Genomic DNA, 20,524 nt, shown 5'->3' on the forward strand with positions numbered 1-20,524 from the left:
TTTTCTGTTTACTATAGAGCTGGAGAGAGAGACAGGGAGACTCCTGTTACTGAACAGTCTATTTGGTATAGCAATGAGTACTATCAGAATATAGAGCTATTTAACACATTAGCACAATAGCTGTGGTTAAATCTGGTGGAGACGCGAGCCGGTTTGCTAGAAAGTCATCTTGAACGCCACTGGCTCTAGAACCAAAGTGCTTTTGGTGAAAAATGGGCCTCAGAGTTAAACTAACACTGAGGATTGTTAAATGAAAAGTGTTGACATGCACCACTTTGTACAATGTCAAATGCACAGTTAGCTGGCCTCATCTGTTCCCGATGCTTTCTAACATATCGCCGTTGTCGGGTGAAAACCTTGTATGTCCAAAACCGTTCGTTTGGCATTTATCATTTTAAAAATGATTTAAACTAGTGAAAACAGCCGATCTACAAGCACACAACGCCTCGCACCACGAGGCGTTGTGTGCTTGTAGATCTGCTTTTTTCACTACTTTTGTGCGACTGCCTTGTGTGATGAAGCAGGGCTTTACTTTGCGAAAGAACGTACACATTTGAAACTTGGAGATACGAGGTTTCCACCCGACAACGACAATATGCCGCCAGGGAGGAGAGATACTTGGCATGGGAACGAGCAGGAACCCCCCCCCCCCCCCCCCCCCTGCTCAAAAAAGATTTAGAGTATATTATACGCCCAGCTCCAAAACAACACAGTGATGCAACCACAGATGGTGCATTACATAAGAATAGTGATGGAGCTTGATAGAGGGGTGGATTTAGGGGAGCATATTAAAATTATCCAACTCCAACCATCCACCCCACCCGAAATTAGTTTATTGGCTTTGGTGTGACTGCGTAGAGTCTATTTATTCTTCAAAGCGCTGTGTTATTAATACTAACATTGTGTCCATCTACAGCAGGGGTGTCACAAGGGGGGGGAAAGTGGGACTGAGTTACTAGGGCCCAAGGTGGAGGGGCCATTATTTTATACTTTAGCTATTGAAAAATAGCAGTTCTACAAGTTCACAGCGCGGCACAGAGTGCCGCACTGCGAGCTTGTTGATCTGCTATTTTTGAAAAGTCGTGAAAACGTGTGCAAATATTTGAATATGTGTATTTTTTAAGCGAACATTTGTAACTCAGATTTTGCTTCTGGGGGGTCCCTGGAACGAAATATTTTGAGATGTGGGTCCGTGGCCAAATACATACCATTTTGGAGGTCCTTCACATGAAAATATTTTAGCACAACTGACATAGAAACATAGGTTTTTTCAAAGAAGGATTTGAAATATTCAGACTCCGCACACATTTTCACGATTTTTCGAAAATAGCAGATCTACAAGCTCGCAGCGCGGCACTCGGTGCCGCGCTGTGAGCTTGTAGATCTGCTATTTTTGAAAGATCTTGTAAATGTGTGCGGAGTCTGAATATGTATTTTTTAAGCTAACATTTGTAACTCACATTTTGCTTCTGGGGGGTCCATGGAACGAAATATTTTGAGATGGTCGTCCGTGGCCAAATACATATCATTTTGGAGGTCCTTCACATGAAAATATTTGAGCACCACTGACATAGAAACATCGTTTTTTTCAAAAAATGTATTTGAAATATTCAGACTCCGCACACATTTTAACGATTTAAAAAAATAGCACATCTACAAGCTCACAGTGCGGCACTCGGTGCCGCGCTGTGAGCTTGTATATCTGCTATTTTTCAACAGTTAAAGCGCAAAATGTGAGTGAATCCTTGTACCCAGGGCTCCAGAATTTGGTGTGACACCCCTGATCCTACAGTATTGAGCCTAAATCACAGTGCGGTGCCAAATTCTCTCTCTTATAACAGCTTCCAGCTTTGTTTGTGTTTAACTCTGCCCCCTCCCTCTCAGCAGCAGCTGATTCCACGCCTGGATGTGGCACGTTCAAGATGTAACTTTTGACCCAGCACTCGTGTATATACAGTGTACACACGCTGTGTAGGAGGGTTGAGTTTACATCGCTTCATGGCATTAATCATGGCATTGTGAGCCTCTGCGTTGCATCTGATTACGTAAAGTCGATAAACACACCGACCAGCTCTTTGTCCACGTAGGCTGGTATACTGCGCTCGCTTGGTTTTCGGTGTGGGTGTGATCTTCGCGGTCGTGCTCGTACTTTTGCGTCGGCACAAACTAGGATGGAGCCAGATGTGTTCTGTTCCAGGGACGTGCAGAGAATGTTAGAGAGGCAGGGGCTGACATTTCTAAAAGGGCCATTTGGTGGAAATATTGAAAATAGCTAACCTCGCCCACCAGGCCCCCTTTCTGGGGGAAAGCCTGGTGTTCGTTCACAACTGGCCGTTTGGTTTCCGCCGGAAGCGCGGAAACCACTAGAAGAAGCGGCGTCGCTTTGATTTGGTTCCCCCCATTTGTTTCCCCAATCCCTATTAAAATGCTCGAGTAGCCTAGTGTCAGTCATGCCAGTCGCTACCAGTTGGACTAAAAGATGCATATACCAAACGATTTTTTCAAAAGCAAAACTACTCCGCATCAAGGAGTTTATTAGGTAGGCCCTGAAAGTATGTCCTTGAGCGCAGGGGAATTATTTTGGGTTAAAACTGAATCCGGTTGGATAGTTCCGGCAAATTTTAGTCCTTTAAGTACTAAACATGATGTGTTGTGGTTTCCGCTCCAGACCGGTTACCCCAAAAAGTGAAGTGATCCCAGGCTAGAAAATAGCAGACCTCCAAGTGAGCTTGGAGGTCGTCTATTTTCAGTGCTTGATACCACACTGAACTAAGTCAATAACGTAAGATGCTGCATTCAAGTTCTGGAGAGTTTGGACAAGGCGATTCTCTTGAATGCTGCCTTCAGGTATGGCATTGGAAAGAGGTCATTTGCATTTCTTTCACCATAGTAAAAACTGCATTCATGGTCTGGAGAGGGCACTTTTTACAGACGGATAAAAGGGCAGGGGCTCAAGCCCCCTTTGATGTCTATGTGTGCACGTGCCTGCGCTGTTCTGTTTTCCCGTAAGAATGCAGGAACTAATGCTTGTGTATACTGTACGTCCTGCTGCACAGTAACGTGAGTCTGTCCCTCTGTTTGCAGGCGGTGAGGCTTTCCCATTGGACGCTGCTCCGCGATTCCATGTATTACACGTTCTCTATCATCGCCCTCATTGCCGTAAGGGTTTATTGTGTACACACGCACCCACACACGCACCCACACACACACACACACACACACACACACACACACACACACACACACACACACACACACACACACACACACACACACACACACACACACACGCGCATGTACACGCACACAAACAACCAACCAAACTTAATACACGCACATGTATTCACAAGGGGAAAGAGAGAGAGAGATAGAGTGGGAAATTAAATATGGATGGAGAATTGTGAACACGATCTAATATACAGTAGAAGGGAGAGTGTACCTAATGTTCCCTCAGCCTCAACCACAACTCTAACCACCACCATAACTGCAGCCCTAACTCCACCTGGCCTAACCCCAACCCCAAACGGAGGTATAGACTGTAGGCCGGGCGTATGTGTACAAATGTACGTAGCCTTCGTGCCTGTACGGTATTTGGAGTGGCATGAAATGTGTTCGAAACAGTTTTTCTTTTTTGTGAGTGGGGCGGATTCACACTGCAGTCCGATTGATTTGAACTGTTCCCGAAACCAGTTGCCTGGTCCCCGCTGACCAGCATTCACATTGGCCAAAATTCTCCTGTGCCTGGACTCCCTGGAGTACACTTCATTCAAATGTAATTGTATGTGTGTGCCTCCCGGGGGCGCTGTTGACCATGGGGCTTTGGGAGATATAATATGTCATGTCACAGAAGAAGAGTATCTTGTCAGAATTTAGAGCGAATATTAAAGTTTTACTCTGTTCCTGACGTTATCTTGAGTTGTAACAATAACAGAAGAACAATACACAACCAAAGCAGTGTGTGCTGACTGCCATTTGGGGATAATGGCTGCACCAAATATCTTTGTTGAAAATAGGTGTTTTTGAGGTTAGGTTTAGGCATAATCTCTTGTGAAGTTAGGATTAGGCATAGTGTTTGTGAGGTCAGGTTTATGGTTATAGGTAGGGTTAGGTTTAGGCATACCAAGCCCACCTGGGCGAAACACCTGGGAAAGGGGGAGTCCCGTTGGCATTCATGTGCACAGCTGCACACAGCATCACTCACTCCAATTAGCTCAACACACTGCTGGCATGACATGGTGCTCTTTCATACCATGATGCAAACGGGGCGGATTAACCCTTTGTAGTGCCCTGTGTTGTGACCTGTTTCCTTTTGGAGCTCCTTCAGCAGCCATTGCTCCAACGTTCCGGTGCTCTTGCGCCGATAGTTGACTTGAGTCTTCTTTCACTTTTGCCCCCCCATCTAATCAGGCTTTTGTGAACACCCTGGACAGATATTAATTTGCTTGAATCAATATTTAGATATTTGATATTCATTTTATCAGACCCTCCCCATCCAGGGCCCATTCCTATACAAACCCTTTGTAACTTCAAACTCCATTTTAACCATGATAGATTCATCAAAAACATACGTCTTTTTTTCTGGTGACTCATACTACCCTCATAATATGTGAGCAGGCCGTGTTTTTTTTTTCGATAATCTTTTTCATTTATTTGTAATAATGTTTTATTGTATTTTCTTATTTTCTTATTTTTGGAATAAATGAAAAAAGTTATCGAATGGGTTTGTATAGGATAATGTCTGATAAAATGAATATCAAATATCTAAATATTGAATCAAGCAAATTAAAAACCAGGGTGTTCATAAAAGCCTGATTAGATGATAAAATTACCAAAAGATATTTTGAAAGTGAAATATCCCTTTAAGACAGAATCCAACTCCTGATTGCCAGAGCTCTTGATGTACTGCACCACCTAGTGGACACATTTCACTGCAGAGAAATGTCAATATCCTACTTCTATGACTGCTACTCTAACATTCCCCTTCTCTGTTCTTGTCAACAGTTCATCTATGATGAGAAAGTATCATGGTACGTGCCTGAATGATCTGTGAAAGCCTGTAAAAGTACATCAAATAGGGCTGCAACTATTGATTATGTTCTTAGTGAATATTCTATTGAATTGTTATACTTTTATATACCAATGAATCAATGCAAAACCTTTTGAATAGCTGTCTTTTAAATAATTGACCAAGTTGATTAGTCTGATTAACCACTTAAGCCCTATTTTATGAAGTTATTCAAGATTCAACAAGATACTCAATTTATGTAATTCCAAAATCTTTTTATTTATTTACTAAGATGTATTAAATCAATGAGTTTGATGAAACGTTGCACCCCTAACATTAAACACATCTGAGAGGTACTGTAGCACATTGTTCACTGTTGTTTGTATGTAGGTGGGAATCTCTGGTCCTGGTCCTCATGTATGTGGGCTACATCATCATGATGAAGTAAGTACTGTATCCTCAACCACTCCTTTCCGTGGTTCCTTTTTTTCATAGATATGTGGTATTGAACACCCTTTACGTCTGTGTGTTGGTTAAAATAATATTGAACCAATGAAAAGTAGTAAAAAGCCCTTCGGTCAAAACCTCCTGACTCCACTTGAGCTCATTTTCCCGAAAATGAACATTTTGGAGTTCAGCTCGACAGCAGTGATATGAGACCTGATCTGTATTCAGTATAGTCTATGCATCAAAGCTACTATGACATGCGGCAATGGCTCAGGGGTAGTGTGGCATGAAGTTCGATCCTGGGCTCCCCCAGAGTTAGTGTCAAAGTGTCTTTGAGCAAGACTCTGAACCCCTAATTGGCCTTGCATGGTTTCCTCCGCCATCGGTGTATGAATGTGTGAGTTAAGGGGGTGAATGTAATACACAATCTCTGTAAAGCGTCTTGGATAAAGGCGCTAAATAAATGCAACATTGATCATTTACATGAATAGTTTACATACAAAGAAATATGTATACAGTAGGTTATACCACTTAAGCCTTGTATACATAATCATTAGAATTAAGAATTTAGGCATTTCAGGGGGGCAGAGGCGAAAGTAGTCATCACTTCTCCCACTGCTCCACCAAAATGACGGCGTTGTGCCGGCGTCGGACGGCGTCAAAAAATGAACCGGGGCGAATTTGAGCGTCCGACGTTGACGTCGGCAGTGGAGCACCCTTCATTGATTAAAACGGGAGCGTTCCCAGCGTTGACGTTGACACGACGCTCGACGCGCCCGGTGGAGCCGGGGGGTAAGACAGGCGAGAAGTGAGACCCACCCCCCCCTTTTTATCTTACACCCACCCCCACTTTTTCCCTGCGCTGAACATATAGTGTCTTTTTTTGTAAATGCAACAAATGCTATTTTGTTATTGTTGCTATGTCTGTAATTTGAGTGCCAAGGACTTCCGACTATACTGTAAACAAGACTGTAAAAGGCCTTATTCGGGATGTTCCTGTTGGACAGGATGTTCTAACTGTACCTGTGCCGTGCTGCATCTCAAATGTGACTACCGTACATGTGATGTTGTCCGTGTCGCTACTATTTATTTTTTGCTCGTCACAATCACGTCAAGCTGACCTGCTTGTGTGCTCCTGTCGTCGGGCAGGTTTAACGGCAGGGCACATCGCTACTTTGACCGGCGGAAGAAGGGCTCGGGGGCCATGGCCAACGGCTTGACAGGGAGCACTGACCTGGAGGACAATGTGACCTGCGATGCCACCGCAGTGCTGCTCAAGAAAGGTAACCCAGTCATTAACCTCGCACCAGGCTTTCCACAGCGGAGGAAAGCCTGGTGATACCGTTTAGAGAAAGAAATATATACAGTATTTTGTCACTGTCGGGCAGAAACCTTGTATCTCCAAGTTTCAGATTTGTACGTTTTTTTCACAAAGTAAAGCCCTGCTTCATCATACAAGGCCGTCGCACAGAAGTAGGTAGTGAAAACAGCAGATCTACTGTGTGTGCTTGTAGATTGGTTGCCCTAGTAATCAATAAAGTTTCCGGAAAAGTTACCCTAGTAATGGATAAAGTTTCCCCAGGACTATAATGTGTTGCCCTGTTGGGCAACCACACTAATGAATGTCGGCTAATATGTCTCTTTTGTGACGAGGACATCCCACAAAATAGTAGGCTATTTAAAGAGGTGGTGCCATAGTTTTGTACTTTTTCTGTTTTTCATGTGTCTAGGAGGTTGAAAGTACTTCATTAGACCCCCTGGTGTGTGTTTTATTTTTTATTTTTAGAAATGATGTATTCTCTTAGTATTTGTTTGTTTTCTCTTGGAGGCTGCCACCTTGTGGTGAAAAGTGTCAGTTAAAAAACACAGATACTAAGTATGTCACACTATCAACTCCTCCCCTATTTACCATTCACCCAACACTGTGGGGTGTGGCTATATCAGCTGGGTCACCACCCACCATGCCATCCATGCATACTTAATGAACTGGGGGTGTGGCCACATAAAAACCCAATTTTAACTCTTTCTTTATACTTTTTTGGAAAAAATCTTGAAGCTCGACCAATACTCGATCTGCAATGACATCACAGCATTGTCATCACGACCAATGTAAGTGTCATTTAAAAGTAATCGTGCAATTAACAAAGTGTCATTCAACAACTTGTTCCAACGATTTAGGCTGTCGTTTAAAACTTATATCCTGTAAATTAGTTTAACTGGTTCACGGTGGTGCTCCTGTGTGAAATGTTTCATTGGACGACACATCTGAAAGGAGGACCTAAGAATTCCCACCAAGCTGCTGTGGTGGTCGGACACAAGCTGTACTCATTTGGAGGATACAACAGCTACCTGAACAACAGGGATCAGATTGAAGTCCATATCTTCAACACATTGTCTTTGCGTTGGAGGAAGTTTCCCCCAGTGACAAATGGAAGAGGACAAAGTCCCTTTGAGGTTCCCTCCGGACGCTATGGCCACACAGCTGTGCTGGTAGAAGAAATTGTCTACATCTGGGGAGGGTATCCTCGCTGCAATGTGATTTATGCCTTTGATGTCGACACCCACAGCTGGTTCAAACCCAGTATTTCTGGGACTATTCCAGAAGGAAGGAGCTTCCACTCAGCCTGTGTCCTGAAGAAGGTCATGTATGTGTATGGAGGATGCACCCACATGACCTATACTAATGACATGTACAAGTTGGACACCATCATAATGGTCTGGTCTCTAATTAACACCAGAGGAACTCCACCACCTGCTTCATACGGTCACTCTGCCACCATCATTGGAACAAAGATGTTTGTAATTGGGGGATATGGGGGCAGCTTCTACAACAGCATAAGAGTGTTTGACACAGAGACCAACTGCTGGCTAAGCATGCCTTCTGGACACCGACTCCCAGAAGAACGTTGTTATCATTCAGCCTTTGCCTACAATGGAGAGCTGTACATATATGGTGGCTGGAACGGGAACCGGTTCTTCAATGATCTGTGGAAATTCAGTCCAAAGACCTTTTCCTGGATGCAGGTTGAGCCCAAGGGGAAAGACCCTTGTGGGATGTCTGGGATGAGCTGTTGCATGGTGGGAGATTGTATTATCATCTTTGGAGGACTCAAAGCAGGCCACATACCTGGTGATGACCTGTACATCTTAGATTTACGTCCTACTTTGAAGACATTATGCAAGCTATCAGTTCTTAATTATGGCCTGAAGAAGTCTGAACTCCCACATGACATCAAGTGGGAGCTGGCAACCATGACTACCAACATCAACAGAAAGAAATAAAGGCACTTGTAATAAATCACCCAGACTCGTTGACTAAAAGGAAGCTCACTAACTCTTCCCAAGCCCGTCCCTTCTTTGTCTCTCAATACAGGATACGTCACATCTGTGACAGCGACTTTGAAGTAAAAGCTGCCGATATGAGTGAAAGTGTTAAGGCGAGGGGATACAAGCCAGATAACATTTCTTTTGTGGATTGTACGCGCAACAAGGTACTTGTAAAAAATCACCCAGACTCATTGACTAAAAGGAAGCTCACTAACTCTTCCCAAGCCCTTCTTTGTCTCTCAATACAGCACGGCTGCTCCACACATTCAACAAATCATCAGGTCCAAATGGCAGGGGTGTCACACCTAATTCTGGGCCCTGGGTACAAGGATTCACTGTGGGCCCCCCATAAATGTTCTTCATAGGGGGAGGGGGTTTAACCCATTTAGACAGCTGGGAACGCATTATTACGCATTATGTTGTGCTTTAACTATTGAAAAATAGCAGATATACAAGCTTGTAGATCTGCTATATATATTTTTGTTTTAATCTTGAAAATTATTAATTATTAATTAAGTATTTGAATAAATCAAATCCTTCTAAGGTTTTTTTTTTTTTTTTAAAGCTATGCTTCTATAGTGGTGTTTCCATAAAGCCTCTTAACTCATTGAGTGCCAATCCCGAACTAGTTCGGCTTTATTATCGTATCGCAGAGTGCCGATCCCGAACAAGTTCGGCTTGGACCCCATCAAATCTGGTGAACATGATTTCAATCGCGATTTTGCATGTTCCACCCCATACAACCCCATCTAACATACAGGGCAGCCATGTTTGTTTACATAACATGTAAAACATGATGGCGATTATCTCAAGAATGCCTGAACGGATTTCCAATCGGATTTTTTTGTTTGAAAGCTGTGAACAAACTGCACAAATCCACTCCAATGCAATCCAGGATTGCATTGGATTTTTTAGAGCTCATTCTTCTCTGTTTTTTTCCCATGCATGAGGTGTGCAAGGTTTAATCATGGCTAAGTTGACGAAAATAAGGCTTCTAAAATGCTTGGTAGCCAATAGCTAACTTCAAGCTAACTTCATCCTCTTCCTGTACATGCACAAAGGAAAGTGTTCAGGCAAGTCATGGCTGCAGGGCTTCTGCATATACCAGCATATCTCTATGGGATTTTCTATGGCCACTGGGCGCCCTCTAGTGGTGAAAGGGGTGGCACTAAATGAGTTAAGGGTTATTCGCTTAATCTTTTTTTATGGAAACATGCACTTCAAAATTCGAATAAACTTTCATTATCCGCAAAAACTTTTATCCGCTTGGAGGAGGTGGATTTTGAGGCTTTATCGAATAAATGCGCATTTGTAAATGGAAACGGGTCAGAGAATGAATGCGAATAGATTATGAAGTTCTGAGTCCATATCGTCCTCCAACTTAACACTTTCCCCTGCCGCTTAACGTCCATTGTATAGTGTTAGCCCACAAAATAAACCGGTTGTTTGTTACACACAGAGTGTAAATTCCTCCCGTTTTCACCTCCCGGAGTCAAGCCATCCGTGGCTAACCCTTCCTCATCCCACGGTGTTGCGTGCCAAAAGTGGCCGATCTACAAGCTCACAGCAGCTCGCGTCTCCGCGCCGCGCTGTGAGCTTGCAGTACGGCCACCTTCCAGAGGACGCTGAAACTTGCAGGATGAGTGTGCAGCGATCGAGTCACAGCAGTCGTGCAGTGCTCATGTCTCGGTTCGGTCTGAAAAAAAAAATAAGCGCGATCAACTCATGCGACCGTCGCTAATTCGAATGACACCCGCAAATGGAAACATGCTATATTTGCTTTGTCTTAATGCGAATTTCAGTTAATTCGCCTCCTATTTTCGAATAAGCTTATGGAAACATGGCTATTGTCAGTGGTGCTCAAACCTTTTCATGTGAACTACCCCCAAAATTATATGTATTTGGCCACGGACCCCGATCTCAGAATATTTAGTTCCAGGGAACCCCGAAGCAAAATTTTGTTACAAATGTTTGCTTAAAAAATACATATTCAAAGATTTAGACACATTTTCCCCTGCCAACTGGTCCATTATTGAAAGCAACTCCTTCTTCTGAAGAGTGTTCACTGATAATCACCCTATTTTTTTCCATTTAGAAGAGCTCCCACATTACATGACAAATTGGTCCACAGCTACCCGATTGAAAGGAAACATGGTTTAACAAACCCACCCATTTGCACCAACAAATGTATGCATTGCCCACATTGTTCTACTGTTCGTCAGACTAAAACCTTCATGGATTCATAGATTTCAAACCCTCCAAAACAGGACTTCCAAGTGTGCGTGCGCTTGCAACAATCTGCCCCAATGTGGGGGTGGGGCAGATATTCTGAATTGGCATCCAGGGAGTGTGTGTGCACAGTTTGGCAGTGACCGGGCAGCGCCAGAGATTAGCTGGTAACAGACGCACAGACGGACGCACGTACAGACGTAGTACAAATAATCACGGACGGAGTGCAAAACATCACAGACAGAGTTCGGCCTGGTGGAGACATTGAATTCCGTCATCAGTATTAGGCCCATATCTTGGAATGCCCATATATAGACATACTGGGCCCTAATTTGACGAGTTCTTATTCGTTAATAAAGTGATAACAGCACCATCGTATGCGTAATTGGTTTTATATGAAAGGGGCATTGAACACAAACACTGGTTTTAGCGTCGCCAGTATATTTAACGCATGTGGGAGTGTTCTTACTGTATGTTAATTAAGGGGCGCAATGCGGTGACATGCTATTATGAACCTTGACTTAAAAAAAACTGAGGGCATACCGTTTAGAGGTGGTCAGACCAGCTTTTAACCACAAAAAGAAATGTTTATTTGGCCATGACTAATTCAGCGTCTTTTGACACACATCACCTTCCCGCTGTGCGCACTTTACCGCACTCATAATAGCAAGATGGTAATTATTCACGCCTGCATCTCATTATTCTCAAGGCGGGATCTCCTAAAGAACTGCTTTTTTTAACGCCGTCAAAATAGGGCGCAAACATCTCCATATTTGGGAAAAGTTATGTTTTTTTTGGGCATTTTCCCATTCAAGTCAATGGAGAAAATTCATAATGACTCACTAATCACTAATAAATTAATACAAATTAAACTATATAATCTATCTCTTAGCACCCAGATGTGTCCCGATGAAGCCAGTCAATTTGACATATGGCCCAAGAGCCCACAATAACTGTGGGAGCAGCGTGGCTAAATACATTTTATCTGGAAAGATGGAAAGAATGAAGTCGGACAAGTCCTACCACACTAATTATGTCATCACGCAATGACATCACAGCATTGTAATCACGACCAATGTAACTGTCATTTAAAAGTAATCGTCCAATTCACAAATTGTCATTCAACAACTTGTTCCAACTAATTAAGCTGTCGTTTAACATCTTATCCTGTAAATTAGTTTCACTGGTTCACGGTGGTGTGAAATGTTTCATTGGACGATACATCAGAAAGGAGGACCGAATGCGTGCCGCGCTGCTGTGGTGGTCGGACACAAGCTGTACTCATTTGGAGGATGCAACAGCTCCCTGAACAACAGGGATCAGATTGAAGTCCACATCTTCAACACATTGTCTTTGCGTTGGAGGAAGTTGCCCCCAGTGACAAATGGAAGAGGACAAAGTCCCTTTGAGGTTCCCTCCCTGCGCCGGACCCACACTGCTGTGCTGGTAGAAGAAATTGTCTACATCTGGGGTGGGTATCCTTACTGCAATGTGATTTATACCTTTGATGTCGACACCCACAGCTGGTTCAGACCCAGTATTTCTGGGACTATTCCAGGAGCAAGGAGCTACCACTCAGCCTGTGTCCTGGAGAAGGTCATGTATGTGCATGGAGGACGCACTCAGCTGTATATATATATTAATGACACGTACAAGTTGGACACCACCATAATGGTCTGGTCTCTAATTAACACCAGAGGAACTCCACCTCCTGCTTCATACCGTCACTCTGCCACCATCATTGGAACAAAGATGTTTGTAATTGGGGGATGTGGGCGCAGCTTCTACAACAGCATAAGAGTGTTTGACACAGAGACCAACTGCTGGCTAAGCATGCCTTCTGGACACCGACTCCCAGAAGAACGTTGTTATCATTCAGCCTTTGCCTACAATGGAGAGCTGTACATATATGGTGGCTGGAACGGGAACCATTACTTCAATAATCTGTGGAAATTCAGTCCAAAGACCTTTTCCTGGATGCAGGTTGAGCCCAAGGGGAAAGACCCCTGTGGGATGTCTGGGATGAGCTGTTGCATGGTGGGAGGTTGTATTATCATCCATGGAGGATTCAAAGCAGGCCACATACCTGGTGATGACCTATACATCTTAGATGTACGTCCTACTTTGAAGACATTATGCAAACTATCAGTTCTTAATTATGGCCTGAAGCAGTCTGAACTCCCACATGACATCAAGTGGGAGCTGGCAACCATGACTACCAATAGTAACCAAAGTTACCCTAGTAATCAATAAAGTTTCCGGAAAGGTTACCCTGGTAATAGATACAGTTTCCCCAGGACTATAATGTGTTGCCCTGTTGGGCAACCACACTAATGAATGTCGGCTAATATGTCTGTTTTGTGACGAGGACATCCCACAAAATAATACATTTAATGAATGTTTTAATCACCAAGATCTGCTTCTCTACCGCATTTGAGGAGGCTGTTTTTTGTTGTCAACAACAACAAAGCATTTTCCCAGTCCAGTCAATGGAGAAAATTCATAAATTATACACTAATAATCACTAATAAATTAATATAAACTAGAAAGATTCAATTGGAAATTGCAAGTGTGGGTGTGGTTGCACACTTGCTTTATTCTACAGAAAGCTAACTGTCATCTGAAGCTCGACCAATATAGTCCATGGGCCATACGAGATGTCGGTATCAAAAAGGTGGCAAAGGTTACCATGCATTTTTGAAAAGCTCTATATCTGTAGATTATATTTGGGTATGATAACCCTTTCTTAGACACAGCTAAATTGGTGTTATCAGCCGCTAGAGTTGGTGTCCCATTAACTTTACATTACAGGAAAAAAAAGCTAAAAAATAATCTACTTTAAGTAGCATAAGAGGGGTCAAACTAGGGGGGTTTCATGATGCTGAATCCATTGCAAGCATCTGTTTTGCACGAAAAACTTTCCTGGGGCTAACAGCACCCACAAATGTGTGAAAAGTGATGACTCATCACTTTTCATCACTAAACCATAGTCTTGTGGGACAGTTTTTAGCCCAAGGAATGTTTTTTGTGCAAAACAGATTCTTGCAATGAATTCAGCATCGTGAAAACCCCATAGTTTGACCCCTCATATGCTACTTAAAGCAGATTCATTTTTTGCTTTTTTTCCCTGTAATGTAAAGTTAATGGGACAACAAATCTAGCGGCTGATAACAGCAATTTAGCTGTGTCTAAGAAAGGGTTATCATACCAAAATATAATCTACAGATATAGAGCTTATATAAAATGCATGGTAACCTTTGCCACCTTTTTGATACCGACAACTCGTATGGCCCATGGACTAATACTCGAGCTGCAATGACATCACAGCGTTGTCATCACGACCAATGTACGTGTAATTTAAAAGTAATCGTCCAACTAACAAAGTGTCATTCAACAACTTGTTCCAACTAAAGCTGTCGTTTAACAACGTATCCTGTAAATTAGTTTAACTGGTTCACGGTGGTGCTGCTGTGTGAAATGATTCATTGGACGATACATCTGAAAGGAGGACCTAAGAATTCCCACCAAGCTGCTGTGGTGGTCGGACACAAGCTGTACTCATTTGGAGGATACGACCGCTACATGAATAACAGGGATCAGATTGAAGTCCACGTCTTCAACACATTGTCTTTGCGTTGGAGGAAGTTGCCCCCAGTGACAAATGGAAGAGGACAAAGTCCCTTTGAGGTTCCCTCCAGGCACTGGGGCCACACAGCTGTGCTGGTAGAAGAAATTGTCTACATCTGGGGAGGGTATCCTGACTGCAATGTGATTTATGCCTTTGATGTTGACACCCACAGCTGGTTCAAACCCAGTATTTCTGGGACTATTCCAGAAGCAAGAAGGTTCCACTCAGCCTGTGTCCTGGAGAAGGTAATATATGTGCATGGAGGACGCATCCAGCTGACTGGATGGACTAATGACACGTACAAGTTGGACACCACCATAATGGTCTGGTCTCTAATTAACACCAGAGGAACTCCACCTCCTGCTTCATACGGTCACTCTGCCACCATCATCGGGACAAAGATGTTTGTATTTGGGGGCTGGTGGGGCAGCTTCTACAACAGCATCAGAGTGTTTGACACAGAAACCAACTGCTGGCTGAACACACCTTCTGGACACCTTCTCCCAGAAGAACGCTGGGCTCATTCAGCCTTTGCCTACAATGGAGAGCTGTACATATTTGGTGGCTATGGGAACAGCAACCAGTACTTCAATAATCTGTGGAAATTCATTTCAGAGACCTTTTCCTGGAAGCAGGTTGAGCCCAAGGGGAAAGACCCCTGTGAGATGTCTGGGATGAGCTGTTGCATGGTGGGAGATTGTATTATCATCTTTGGAGGACTCAAAGCAGGCCACATACCTGATGATGATCTGTACATCTTAGATTTACGTCCTACTTTGAAGACATTATGCAAGCTATCAGTTCTTCATTATGGCCTGAAGCAGTCTGAACTCCCACATGACATCAAGTGGGAGCTGGCAACCATGACTACCAATAGCAACATAAAGAAATAACATAACATAACATAACATATCGCACACATGCACAAGCACACACACACACACACACACACACACACACACACACACACACACACACACACACTGAGCACATTACGATCAAACAATGAAAACACAAACCAACAAACAGGTTCAAAGTGCAAGAGTGTGGTTGGTGTTTTCACACTTTCCCATTCAAGTCAATGGGGTTACTCTATAACGATGACGTCACTGGGAATGCTGCTTCCTCATTGGATAAAAGTTTATCTAAACATAGTAAAGCTGCACTTGTACTATAGTGCATGGATCTTCAACAGGGGGTCCGCGACCCCTAGGGGGTCCTCAGAGTCACTACAAGGGGTCCTCCAAATCTTTGAGCGATAGAACTTTTTTTTCTTCTTTTTTTATATTAACCACTTGAACCCTAGCGTCCATATTCTGAGAACTGTAGCCAAAAATAGCAGATCTACAAGCTCACAACACCTCGTCGCGCTATTTTCGGCAAAGAAGTTTGGTGTAGAGGGGAAAAAGAGCAGGCTAAGTACAGAGTGAAAGGTCAAGTTTATTAAGTATTGACGGTTCAAGTGGTTAAATATCTGAAAACACAAATTGACATGAATCCAAAATACACTGATGACTGTGCTGTCAAACGATGAAACTACGGAATCTATGAACAGGTTGTGGGGGTCCCTGCTTCATCTCTCTCTCAACTAAAGGGGTCCTTGGCCTGAAAACGTTGAAGACCCCTGCTATAGTGTGTTGCCCTGTTGGGCAACCACACCAATACGTCTCAGGATTTATTGTGTTTTCCTGGAACCGCTGTAACCATGTGGCTTTTATTGCTTTTCAAATGAATCGGATCAAATACTGAATATTGTTGCTGTCGGTCAGAAAGCTCTCATCTCCATATTATACCTTTTTATGTTTTTGTAAATTAACGCCCTACTTGACCGTGCTACAGTGTATGCGTCACTGCCGTCACACAAAAGCATCAAAAGTAGCAGATCCGCAAGCTCCAAACGCGGCGCGAAGCGACACGTTTAGAGCTTGTCGATCTGCTACTTTTGCTATTTCAGAATTTGAATCCTGAAAATCGACAGTTTTGGACGTATGAGGTTCCCACTTGACAGAGACGGTATATTCTGTACCTGTGGAGTTACAGTGGGTGCCAGGCATTACCGCGGAAAGTGGGGGTGCTGGAGGGGCGGCTGCCCCCCCTCCCCACTGCTCCAGCCGCCGCTTTGAAGCTATGTTTCAAGCAGTTGTCCTCAAAACCACTCGTCATGGGGCGCCTGCTGGCCTACTTACTGGTCCAGGCGCATACCGCTTAGGCATTGCCACTTGGCATTGATGCCTGGCGGCGTCGCCGGTTCGATTCCCGATCCGGACGACCTTTGCCGCGTGTCACTCCCCGTCTCTTGCCCCCTTACCTGTCAGTCTACTGTCATGTCCAATACAGGCAAAAAGCCCAAAAAACTAATCTTAAAAAAAAGAAGAAAAAAAAACACCAGCAGACCTACAAGCTCGCAACAGTCGCGTCCGCAACGAGCTGTGAGCTTGTTTATCAGCTGTTCTCGTGTGCAATGCCTTCTCATCGTGGCTAACCCTAACATTCTCTGTATCGTTCCAATTTTAGCCCAAAGACAGCGCCCCGTTGCCAACAAAGGGCATTTTGGTATTGCATCTGAAACGGCTTGGAATTAGAGACAGACAGAACATGACATTTCTATATCTGAGTGGTTGTTTAGGCTAAAACCTGCATGTATAAAACCGTATTATGGACCAATATCTATATAAAATATATATATTTTGAAAAGCATGGTGTGACCCCTTTAAAACATCCCCAGATTACTTGGGATCACTACTTTCTTTTCCGACACCAGCCGTGCCAGTATTGTGTACAAAAGATATAAACGAAAACTAAACATCGGTGACTGATCCACAATGAGGACTGTGATGTGGCGCTCCCCACTCCAAGTTTAATCCATTCACCAGGTTACGCAGACCTCCAGGGGTCCTTGAGGGGGTTCCAGGTGGTCCAGCTAAATGACGGAGAGTTGGTAACCAAATGGACCCTGTTAGATCTTATAACTAGAGATGTTACCGATCAATCGGCAATGGATCGGATCGGGCCGATCAAAGCGTGATCGGCGATAATCGGTGGTTTAGATCAAAAGGTAAAATCACAGATCCGATCCGATCGGTGCATCCGATCAACCAGCCGTTCAGTATGCCCACTTGAGGCCATTTTGGGGTATTGATTTCCACAGTGCTGAAGGAATAATTAGTTACTGCTATGATAATAAATACATAGTAATGCTGGTAAATAACTATAAGGCAAATATATAAATGAATTCATGAGTGAATTAATTAATTAAAGTTAAAACATTAACATTTAGAAAATATAAATAATATATAAATAATAACTTGATTGGATCGGTGATTGATCGGTATCGGGTGATCAAACTTTTGTGATCGGTGCTCGGTGATCGGTTCCAAAAAACCTGATCGGACCATCCCTACTTATAACTCCTGAGAGCGTAAAATTAAACCAAATGGACCCGTATAATGTTGGGACATTACATACATGACACGTGCGTGTGCGTACACCCACCACCTTGTATCATAGCCCGGCTTTCATTGTAAATATAATAATAATAATAATAACTTGCATTTATATAGCGCCTTTCATGAACCCAAGGCGCTTTACAAAACCAACTAAACAAAAAACTAAATGCCATAAGCCTGAGTGAATACTGTAGGTGTATTTTCAAGGCAGCCTTAAACAAGTCCAGTGTTGGAGCATGGCGAATCTCCATTGGGAGAGAGTTCCACAGGGTGGGGGCAGCTAGCCTGATTTCAGACTCAGCTCAGAGTCCACTCTGAGAGTGGGCGGGGTCTATGGTCTGGAAGCAGGCTAGGGGGCAGCCACACTGAAGGCTCTGCACTGGGGACAGTATATAATGCTGATAATGCGAATCAGCTAGTCACACAAGTTGGATATATCAAACGAGTATTACCGAATAAACGAAACGATTATACCAAACAAAACACATTTTAAACTGGGGGATTATTTTGGAAGTACACGGAGTGGTTGCTTCCAGTCGTGGGTTCCGGCCACCTGATGACATAAGATTATTATTATTTACCGCTCCAGATCAGAAAACCGAAAATTAGTTTTGATCTCAGGCTACCGAATCATAGACAGAATATCATAACAGAATGGAGAGGTGCTGCTGTTGACATAAACTTGTATGGTGTCAAAATCTAGTGTAATCTAAAGTCTTGTAATACAATTTACAATTTAGGCATAAAGCAGAAAGTATAGATACTCCTGGCCCAATACAGCTCAACTACAAGTGAAAGTTGCTCAGTCAACTTTTTACTTGAGTTAAAGTAGTGTAGTGCTTGCTTTAAAACAAATACTTAAAGGGGGCCTGTCACCTAAAGGGTTACTGTCACTTTAAGAATCATCTTAGAAAACAAGTTAATATTTTTATGATGTCATTGTGGGGATGCGCAATTATAAGCTAATCAAATTAATTGTCTGTATAGCCTGACTGTATGACTACTTACTGTACTGGTCAGCTGTTGTTGGGGGGCGAGGGGCAGATTACATGAGCTTCAGACTGTTTCAGACCGTTTTCAGAGAAGCTCATGTCACAGTGTAATCTGCCCCTCAACCCCTTTAGGTGACAGTACCCCTTTAAGTATTTAAAAGTACAAATGACAATGCACATTTAGTTTTTTTATATCAATGCATGTCTGAACTACTAAACATACATTGTGTGTGTGTCGTGTCCCTCTAGCTAACTTCCACTGTACACCATCTGTGCTGATGGTGGACGAGCTCCTGTCAGCCTACCCTCACCAGCTGTCCTTCTCCGAGGCTGGCATGAGGATCATGATCACCAGCCACTTCTCGCCCCGCACCCGCCTCACCATGGCCTCGCGCATGCTCATCAATGAGGTACAGTACATGTACGGTACACAGCAATACCCCACTCCTTCTGAAGGTGATTCATACGTGGTTAACCCATTTAGAACGGGTACACATCATTGTGTATCATTATTTTATGCTTTAACTATTGAAAAATAGCAGATATACAAGCTCGCAGCGCGGCACCGAGTGCAGCGCTGCGAGCTTGTAGATCTGCTATTTTTGAAAAATAATTAAATAAAAAAGATTCTATAAGTGTCTTTTGAATCCTTCTATGGTTTTTTGATGTCAGCAATCTGGCTAGCCATCATCAAAGAAAAGGTCCTTTTCGCTTAACTGGCAAAAAGGATCTGTTCTTGAGAGACTACTTTGTCAGTGGTTCTCAAACCTTTTCATGTGAAGGACCCCCAAACTGATATGTATTTTGCCACGGACCCCCATCTCAAAATATTTAGTTCCAGGGACCACTTAGAAGCAAAATCTGAGTTACAAATGTTCACTTTAAAAATACATATATTCAAAGATTTGCACACATTTTCACGACTTTTTCAAAAATAGCAGATCTACAAGCTCGCAGCGCGGCACTCGGTGCCGCGCTGTGAGCTTGTAGATCTGCTATTTTTCAATAGCTAAAGCATTCAATAATTCTAGGCCTAAATAATAATAATAATAACTTTATTTATATAGCACCTTTCTAGACAAAGTCACAACGTGCTGCACAGTATTTCTACACACTAAAAAAAGCAGGGGAAACACAAACACACGCTTGTCGGATGCTCTTGGGAAGGGCGTTCCACATTTTTGGGGGCACAAACAGAGAAGGCTCGTTCTCCCTTGTTTACAAGGTGGAATTTCTCAGTAACCTTTTGGAGAGCCCCATCTGAGGAACTAAGGGTGCGAGGAGGGTCATAGGGGGGCAGGAGATCAACGATATATTGGGGTGCAAGACTAGGGTGACCAGACGTCCCGGTTTACCCGGGACAGTCCCGTTTTCAAGCTGCGTGTCCCGACAAATATCTCTAAAACACTAATATGTCCTGGTTTTCAACATTCACTGCAAAATTGTCACG

General features: G+C 43.3%; 1 protein-coding gene across 1 annotated transcript in view; it reads left to right on the forward strand.

Moving 5' to 3' along the window:
• The window catches only part of LOC308281976 (sodium/potassium/calcium exchanger 3-like), a gene marked incomplete at both ends in the record, with an annotated part of 137,093 nt that overhangs the window by 102,059 nt on the left and 14,510 nt on the right, over positions 1–20,524 (forward strand). Inside the window, 5 exons of the mRNA XM_080722325.1 lie at positions 3,085–3,159; positions 5,002–5,027; positions 5,396–5,449; positions 6,602–6,735; positions 19,324–19,484. Coding sequence (XP_080578451.1) covers positions 3,085–3,159; positions 5,002–5,027; positions 5,396–5,449; positions 6,602–6,735; positions 19,324–19,484 — 450 coding nt within the window. The remainder of the gene's footprint in view (positions 1–3,084; positions 3,160–5,001; positions 5,028–5,395; positions 5,450–6,601; positions 6,736–19,323; positions 19,485–20,524) is intronic.

This window comes from Nannobrachium achirus (assembly GCF_963921795.1).
Source record: "Nannobrachium achirus genome assembly, chromosome: 3".
NCBI lineage: Eukaryota > Metazoa > Chordata > Actinopteri > Myctophiformes > Myctophidae > Nannobrachium > Nannobrachium achirus.